At 28.1% G+C, this 9,884-nt stretch overlaps 1 protein-coding gene across 4 annotated transcripts in view; it reads right to left on the bottom strand.

Moving 5' to 3' along the window:
• Positions 1 to 3,787: 3,787 nt before the first annotated feature.
• LOC108755577 (facilitated trehalose transporter Tret1-2 homolog) overlaps positions 3,788 to 9,884 on the bottom strand; it is a 37,905-nt gene continuing 31,808 nt past the window's right edge. For all 4 annotated transcript variants that reach the window (XM_018498667.1, XM_018498665.1, XM_018498664.1 and 1 more), the window contains 3 exons: positions 6,156 to 6,297; positions 5,229 to 5,548; positions 3,788 to 4,806 (listed from right to left, as the gene is read on the bottom strand). In XM_018498667.1, the coding sequence (XP_018354169.1) occupies positions 3,847 to 4,806; positions 5,229 to 5,548; positions 6,156 to 6,297 (1,422 nt within the window). In that variant the 3' untranslated portion in view covers positions 3,788 to 3,846. The remainder of the gene's footprint in view (positions 4,807 to 5,228; positions 5,549 to 6,155; positions 6,298 to 9,884) is intronic.

Raw genomic sequence — 9,884 nt, 5'->3', positions numbered from 1 at the left:
TATATATATATATATATATATATATATATTGTCAGTAATCATGTTAATCATTCTGTCCTTTCTCGCTTCGTTTCTCCACCGAACCCTACATATCTTACACAGTAAAAAACATTTTGTATTTGTGTTAGAAACGGTCCACTTAAATCTTTGTTAAAATTTTGTGTTGAAGTGTTAATATATCGGAGTTTTAATTTAACATAATATGTGATTGTGTTATTTGAATATTTTGTGTTAAGTTAAAATTTAACATTTCTCAGTGTTAAAAGAATATAATTTATAGGTAAATAAACATAAAAATAATGTAGTTTTAAAACGTAAATTCTAAGAATAAGTGAATAAAACGTGTGTGTTGATTTAATATTATATTATAAATGTTAATTTTATTGAAGAAATATGTTCTACAACTAGTTACATATTTTATATGTGAAAAGGTACAGATATTTTGTGTTATTTTCTCTTTGTAACAGTAAATATCTGTTAAATCTATATCTATATTAAAATCTATATTCAATCTACATACTGCATGTGTTAAATATCACAGAGGCATCGTCTAAATTAAAAATGTAAAAATAGCATCTAATTTCAGTTAAATTTAACATTATGAATGTCAATTTTTAAAATTTGTTTTTAAATTGTGTCACAGTATTACGTTTTTTGTGTTAATTTCTTACATAATATTTGTGTTACTTTCTAACATATTCATCTTATGTTAAATTAACACAAAAATTTAAGTGGACCGTTTGGGATATGTAAAATGTGTTAAATTTAACACAAACTTTTTTACTGTGCACACTTTTACATTTCATAAATTGTACATTATTTTGTGTTTGTTATTTAATTGTTACGCTATTTGTTAATTTATTATTTAAGATTTTAATATAATACATGAGACGCACATGTATATCTATGAAATATATGTATTTTTATATCTTGTGTGGCATATTTAATACATACTTAATATAACTTAAATAAATGACATAATTAATTCAAAAATAATTTATCAATCAGTCGCGTGATGAATTGATATACTGTAAAGCTCGTAAATTTTCATCAATATCATCACGCTTTCTTTGTGAAAAATATTGTTTGTGTGTGTATGTGTGTGTGTGTGTGTGTGCTGCGCGCGCGTGCGCTGTACAAAGGAAAACAACATTCATGTAAAAGACAATTATTATAAAATGACAATTGCTAAGAAAACTCTGATTATTATCGCAATTTGTCAGTTTTAAATAAACGATAACAGATATGATACGCAAATGTGAAACTCCTTTCTATATTTATCGGATCGACTATTGATCGTCATCATCGTGTCAATCCGTCAACCTTATCAAATTTAACATATTAACTATTTACGAGAAAACGATTTATGAAAAATAAAGTAGGAATCAGTTATTTGCGCATTTAGCATTTAAATAAATTTTGTGTGCCTTCATTCAATTTTATATTCATAATTTTTGCAATTGTTGAGTAGTAATACAATTAATATAATTTATATTAAAATGAATAAAAAAATGAATAAATTTTATATTTAATTAATTATGTGTATTATACGATAAAATGCAATCGATTGTACGCAATATATCTTCTATAGATCTTTACCAACTACGATGATATTTAATGTACTTTCCTGTAACAGGAGAAATATTTATCTTAATCTCTGAAATATTTAACGGTATGTTTGGATAATTTTGAAGATATACAAACTATGTTCCAAATAGTAGCAAATTATTGGCGATATGTTGATAAACATTGAGGATACATAGAGCTAATATTTGAGCTATATTGTGCCAATAATTGTACTACTATTAGGATATTAAATAATAAGCGTATGCAACATGGCTGATAATTAATGATTAAACTCTCTGTAGAGGCAGAATGAACTAAATTGAGTAAAAAAGTCTTTGTAATTTTTGTAATAGTTGACAAGATATTAATTTCCAAAAATCGCCGAATAAGCACGTATCCCTCCGACCGTTAACTATTGCGAAAATTGCAAAATAGTAAAGAACATTTCTACTCAGTTTAATCATTTTGTTTCTATACAAGAATTTAATCATTAATTATCAGACACTCTGTATACATATATTGAGTTTTAATACAGTGTAATATGTACTACCTTATCAAAATATTATCTTTGAGATTACATATGTCTCTTGCGAGACCTGCAACAAACAATTATATTGTATTCTCATTACAATATAATTTGCGAACACATTTTACAATATAGACCTAAGTATTAATATATAACACTGTTTTCGTAATGGCAAAATTAATGTGGTTTTATCAAGATGACAATATGATTTTATCATATTACGTTTTATTTCTCTGTGTAAGCTCTAAACAAATATTTTTACGTATTATATTTTTTTTAATTTTTTTGCGAAATATATGATAAGAAATTTTTACATATAAAATTATTTATTTATAATAAATACATATAAAAGATGTCTTATTACTTCGATGCACTCTTCAAATATCTTTTAAACGATTTCTTGAGGCATTATGACATTGCATTTGATTTATTTCTTTCAACGATAGTCTTATGTCCGTGTTACATTACGCATTGGAGATTGATTGCGAATTAAAGATTAGAATTTGACCAATCAAATAATTTTAATTTAACTCTGTTTTGTTCTAATTGGCTGAATTTTAATCTTCAATTTGCAATTCTCAGTCTCCGTAACATGACACAGGCATTACATTGTAAAAACTATTTTGTATTTGTGTTAGAAACGATCCATTTAAATTATTGTTAAAATTTTGTATCAAATTTTTAACATATGTGATTTTAATTTAACATGGTGATTGTGTTATTTGAATATTTTGTATTAAATTAAAATTTAACATTTCTCAGTGTTAAAATAATACAATTTATAGGTAAGTAAACAAATAACTTAAAAATAATGTAGCTTTAAAATATAAATTCTAAGAATAAATGAATAAAATGTGTTGATTTAATATTATATTATAAATATTAATTTTATTTAAATATGTTCTATACAACTAGTTACATATTTTATGTGTAAAAAGATATTTTGTGTTATTTTTTCTTTGTAACAGTAAATCTGTTAAATTTATATATATTGCATATGTTAAATATCACAGAGGCATCATCTAAACTAAAAATATAAAAATAGTATTTAATTTCAATTAAATTTAACATTATAAATGTGTTAATTTAACATAAAATTTGTTTTTAAAGTGTTACGCTCCTTGTGTTAATTTTTTACATAATATTTGTGTTATTTTCTAATATAATATATTCATCTTATGTTAAAACAAAAATTTGAGTGGACCGTTTGAGATATGTAAAATGTGTTAAATTTAACACAATTTTTTTTACCGTGAGGTGCCTCTACATAATTCGTAAATCGCAAAACATAGTTTGCAAATGCTGAGGCAGAATGATGATCATTGCACGTAAGATACACGCAGATAAAAACCATTCGCACGCAATAAAAAAACAAATAATAATTTTCATTCTGTGTGTTTGCGTTTGTGAACTAATAAAAGTTTTGTGATTTACTAAGGTAGAGGCATCTTAACGTTCGTACAGCTGTACGTTTCAATGATCGTGTATTTAATATCATCTACTATTGACATTATTTGTCCGCACAATAAATAAAGTGGCCGGACATGTCCCAGTTTTCGACTGTTTATTAAAGAAACAGTTATTAGTAAATTATTTAGTTAAAGTATTTATAAATACATAAATCTTAAAATAAACATTTTAAATAAATCATTGATATATTATTTTTTATAAGCCAAAAATCGTTTAGAGTCGTTGTGCAATATTTAATTAAATAAATTTAATTAACATAATTAGCTGAAGTATGTTAAGTATTCTCAATTTCTTAGAAAACCGACGGAAGTCGGAGTAACTACTTCTTCGACAACCCCTTCCATCGATTGCAATTCGAAGGCCTTTTTTTTCGTCGAGAACATGTCTTCGATCTCGCGTAGAGTCTTTCCCTTTGTCTCAGGTAAGAATAATAAGATAAATATTGCGCCGATTAAAGACATGATTGCGAAGAAAAGGAACACGCCATGCATGCTCATCAGCTTTTCCATATCTGGATATGTCTTAACGGTTATCGCACTGAAGAGATAACCTATGGCGACCGTCATGCCCGACAATATATCTTTAACTTTGGAGGGAAATACTTCGCCTACCATAGCGAACGGTATCACCAGAAAACCCAAAGTACTTGTAAATATGTACATCACCATGCAAATCACCGGGACAACTCCATTATCCGCCATGACGGTTCCCTTTTCAGCTAGGAACAGATATAGTGACAAGCCTCCCATGAAGATCGTCATCCCAATACCGGAAATCATTGATGGTATTCGTCGACCGAATTTTCGGGACACACCTGCCGTTAAGAGACTAGCTATAAAACGAGCGATGCCTATCAATACTGCTCCAAGGAAAGGATCCACTTTAACACCTGATTTAGCCATGATTCCAACGGCGTTGTATATGACAACAAAGATCCCGGAGAATTGTTGAAAAAAGAAGAAGCTAAGCATTATGCCGAATGGTACGAGAGAGCTCTTTTTTATCAGATGCTTCAGCACGTTCTGATTCTTCTTCTGCGGACGCGGTTTTAGTTCAAACAAGACTTCTGCCGGTGCCGGCTCATCCTTTGGTATTCCGCGGAACTTTTTCATTATCTCCAGCGCTTCGTCGGGCCGATTTCGATCCCTCAACCACAGAGGACTCTCAGGTACCACCAGTAAAGTGAGGGCGATCGCGCACAATGGAAATAGAGCGCACATTAAAGCCACCAGTCGCCAATTATCCTTTGAGGGAGAACAATTATGCATTAATATATTATATATCTATTGATTATTGCGACAAATATTACTACATGCCTTGGTCAAATTGAAAAAGACGGCCCTGGTTGGTGATATTTTTTGCAATAAGTTCTTTGCAGTGTTATAAGATGCTTATTAGCATCATTATTAAATTGACGATTAATTATTTTGAGATATTATTATTTCAGCTTTATTTTATAATAGCGTTTCAAATCTGACAGTAATCAGCGTACAGTTTATCGAATTGAAATATGTATTTAAAATTTACATGGAAATATTATTAGAGATTCAGCCTCGACCATATTTGGTGCTTCTTATTTATTTGTGATATTTATAATATATTACATATTTAATTCTAATTTGATATTAATTGTGCATTATTATGCTTATTGTTTGTAAACATTTACCTGAAAAATATATCCGAAGATATAAACAATGAGAACACCAAGAGCGATAGAGATACTGGTCCATGTAACCATCGAGCCTCGCCATTTTGATCCCGCTATTTCCGCCGCATACACTGTCGTCGGAACAGACGCCATGCCAGTGGATATTCCGGAAATTGATCTCCCAACTAAGATTTGTACATAACTGTTCGACATGTAAATAATCACCCAGCCCGCCATTGAGATCAATGATGTCACAAACATGCTAATCTTTCTTCCTCGTCCCATCACGACGCTCGAGAGTAGACAACCAATAGGTGTACCCAACGCCGATACAGTAGCTGTTGCGCAAATATAATAATCATTTTTTACTACAATAACTTTAAAATTTATTTGAGTAGTCTATATGCAAAAAAGCAGTTATAATTAAAAATATTTAAAAAAATTGAAAAAAATAGTGGAATCGTTGGATTCCTTAGCTCTTGGATTATGAATTGAATTAAATATTTAAAAAATATCTGAAACAGTTACAGTATAAAGTAAAAAATCATAGAAAAAAAAGTGTATCTAATTGCAAAAGAAGTTAAATTATCTCTATATAGGGAGAAGAAAAAAAAGTGTATCTAATTGCAAAAAAAGTTAATTGTCCGAATCCCTACTGTTGCAGTTATATCCATCAGTCATTCAATAAAAATAGCGAATGTTTTGTTTCAAAAATGAGCTGAAATTCTTTTAGCTACAAAATTTTTAATAAAAACGATAAATTTTTCTTAATTTTTATAATAAAGGTCTTATTCATAGCTTAAATAAGAAAAATTATACAAGTTTTTTGCCATTGCCAAAAAAACTTTCAGTAGGAATAACGACTTTTGCCAATGGACTACTTATTTTTAATAATTCAAAATTGCAAAGAATTCGTTGAAGGAATGAATTTTTTATGACACTAACCCATCCAATTTGCTTGATTAGCATCGAGTTGTAAATCACCATCAGTCTTATTTGCTCTCATCGCAGGTTCTGCTACAGCGCTGTAACCGAAACCCATTGCTGGACCCAACACCACAACATTGGCGCATAAGGCCATCAATATCTGTAAAAGAAAAACTACGAATAAGGCGATATAAAAGTACGAAGAAGTTAACGATATCGGGAAACTGTTGATGACGACGTAATGGTAGCAATACGAATAAAAGTTTTAAAAAAATATTTGTATTCGCAGTAGGGATAAAGGACAGCTTTGAATCAGGTAGAAATCGGCGATATCGGGAAACCCATGATGACGTAATGATAGCTATACAAAAAAGAAAATATTTGTATTTGTAGTGAAAGGTAGAGTTTCTACAAACTTCTCTATAGAGAAAACGTATAACTAACATAGATTACTTATAGCTGCAAAATATGATGTGAAAAATAGTGTAAATAGATATGGGAGATATTGCATAGTTACTATCAAAGGAAACAGATTAATTAAACATCGAATTTTTTTATCTGAATAATTTTCTTATCGCGTCAAACTACAGCTATTACACATGCAAATAATATTAGAATCGAATGAATATTAACGTATTATCATTGAGATGAAAAAGACGTAGCCAGCAATTACATACATTTTAAAATCTCATGTGAATAAAATTATACTCATAATCAGTTTAAAAGCTGAACATAATATAACACGTAGAGAGTTTTTTATGCATATTTTCAAGATATCAAGATAAAACTTGAAAAATCGTACAATATACAGATAGAGTATATCTTATCATTACTAATCTTAAGATTTAGAGTTTAGTGGGACGTCAGAGATAAGTAATCGATAAAAAATTGTTTACATACAACCATATAAAATTATACTTAAAAAATACAGGGTATTTGGAAAATAATGATAAATCTTTCGCATAGAGATAGAATGGACTAAACTGAGAAGAAAAGTCCTCTACCATTTTGCAATTTTCGCAATAGTTAACAAGATATTAATTGCTAAAAATTACCGAAAATTGGTTTTCAATAATTTTTTACTCAAATACTATCAACTTTACAGAAAAATTGCAAGAAATGGAAATTGTTAATTTTTTTCTCACAGAACTTTATAAATTTTTTCAGAATTTTTTATCAACTTTTTAGTATTGCATTTTCTCATTTTTATTAACATGAGAAAATACCGTATTAAAAAATTTAGAAAAAAATTCTTAAAAAATTTTTTAGACCTCTATAAGAAGAAAATAAACTATTTTTGTCTCTTGCAGTTTTTCTGTAAAGTTGATAGTATTTGAGTAAAAAATTATTAAAGACCAATTTTCGGCAATTTTTAGTAATTAATATTTTGTTAACTATTGCAAAAATTGCAAAATGGTAGAGGACTTTTCTTCTCAGTTTAGTTCATTCTACCCCTATGCAAAAAATTTATCAATATTTTCCAAAAACTCTGCATAATTACGTATAATGTACAGGGGGTCAAATTCGAGAATCCAAATATTATAGCAGAAAAATTTTCGAAAAATTAAGAAAAAAAGTTACTTGTACACTTTTATTTTATAAGCAATATTTTTAACCCTTTATGGTTACCAGAGGTTTATGGAATCTCAAAAACAGTTTGGCTTTATATCTTTGAAAATTAATATATATTCTTACACTAAATAAATACTCTTTTAACAACTTTACATTATGTTATTTTAAAAAACGGTTTCCTTTATTCTTCAAAATACCTTTTTGGAACGTGAACTATTTTTTTTCCGAAAAAGTCATACTTTTAGAGTTTTATATATATAACTCTACATAAATTTTTATCAAAGATATTAAAAATTTAAACAGTAATAATGTTTCTTTTTGTAAAAACACACATTTTTCAAGAACTTTTACCTTTTTTATAATATTTTAAAATTAAAATTAAAAAAACCATCTCATTTCTATATTCTACACAATGTTTAAAGTACATTCAGTAATTCTTGTGATTTTAAAGAATAAAAGCTGTAAATGGCAATTAATTAAATGTGTTGGGATTCATTTTGCCTTCTGTGTAGTCGACATAAAGTTCTCAAGAGACGTGACCATGAAGGATTAAAATACTACAGATTTAAGTATAATCAATTACAGACTACGTTTGACGGAAATCTGAGCATAAATCGTGCATATGGTAATATTATAGCAAATTTGGTTGTATGCACTCAATGTGTACTGGTGGACACTAAAGCTGTCGTAAATAAATTGATGTAAAAATGTGCATGTGTTAGCATAAATATATAAATGGATTATATTATACCTTGAAATTCTCAATACATTTTATTATGCCGTTAAGTAAAAGATGTATTTTATAATTTGAAATATTTGAACCTCACTTTTACGCAGATTAAATTATTTTACAACGGTCTTAACCTTAGTAAGTCATTGTTATTTTTGATTACCTTCCCTATCACATCAGAGTTTGTGAAACCCTGCAACTTTGTCACGCTGTATCTCTGAACCAAATAGGTATTTTTTTTTAGTTTAAAACGCGTGAAATTTATACTCAAAGTCAGGCGAAGACAGATAAACATATGAAACAAATAAATAATATTTTATTTTTAATTAATTACAATACTTCACAGAAATGTTATTGGAAAAATTCGCAAACAATGATTACTTTGGAAAAAAATTCTAAAATGTTTAAATTTAATTCGGGTCTTCAAATTATATTATAAAAAAGCAATGCAAAAAAATCGCACAGGATACGTTGAACAATGGTATACTAGAGCGCATTATAATGCGTCCAACCGAATTCGTTATTAATGAGCGTTGGTGAGCCACACATTAGCACTCACTAATACTCAGAGACAACCGTACTGCACGTACTCTGTAATTGACCGAGTTCTTTAATCTTTATATCCCAAAAATCACTGAAAATAAAAATTTACAAATAATTTTTTATTTAATTTTTCGAGAATTTTCTTGCTATAGTTTTTTAATTTGCCAACTTCGGACTGTAAAGTAAACGTTCTAATAACATGTACCTACTCATGTCTAAACATTTACATAAAACTTTATTATTTAGTTAGAGTTAAAAGAGAATGAGCTCTAGAAATATAACGTATAAAAAAATTGATAGATAAGTAAAAATATCTTATTTAATTATTATAAACTTTAATAAAACATGTATTTATAATCATTTATTTCTTTGTATTATTATTAATCTCAAATGCTTTTTTAAATGTAATACTAAAATTAACTGTAATCTTTAAATACAATAAATTATAATTGATAGTTAGTCAATGTGTCAGGTAATTCCTAAAAAGATTCAATTTTTATTGTAGTTGAGTAATAACTTTTCTTTATTCTCGGTAGATAGAAAAAACACCTTAATTGAATATATTAAAAATAATAGAGAACAATTTTAGGAAAATGAGAACCTGGAATATATTGACTACCAGAAACTTAACTATCCTGATTTTAAGAAAATTTTTATCTGCGCCGCGTTATTGAATAATGCGCTGACAAAAAAAATTAAACATATTGGTAAGGTACACGTCGCAATTTGTGAAAGACAATCCAAACATAATTTTTACAAAAGCAGCTAAAGAAAATATCACGGTAGCGTTGGATAGAAATACATATATTGGAAAAATTACTCAAATGCTTCAGGATCCAGGACACACAAAGTTGATGAGAAATCCGTTACATAATTTAACAAAAAGTGTTTGAAAATTACAA

Source organism: Trachymyrmex septentrionalis, unplaced genomic scaffold (assembly GCF_001594115.1).
Source record: "Trachymyrmex septentrionalis isolate Tsep2-gDNA-1 unplaced genomic scaffold, Tsep1.0 scaffold89, whole genome shotgun sequence".
Taxonomy (NCBI): Eukaryota; Metazoa; Arthropoda; class Insecta; order Hymenoptera; family Formicidae; genus Trachymyrmex; species Trachymyrmex septentrionalis.
The sequence above is the reverse complement of the archived record's forward strand: the minus strand, read 5'-3'. Positions and strand labels throughout refer to the sequence as shown.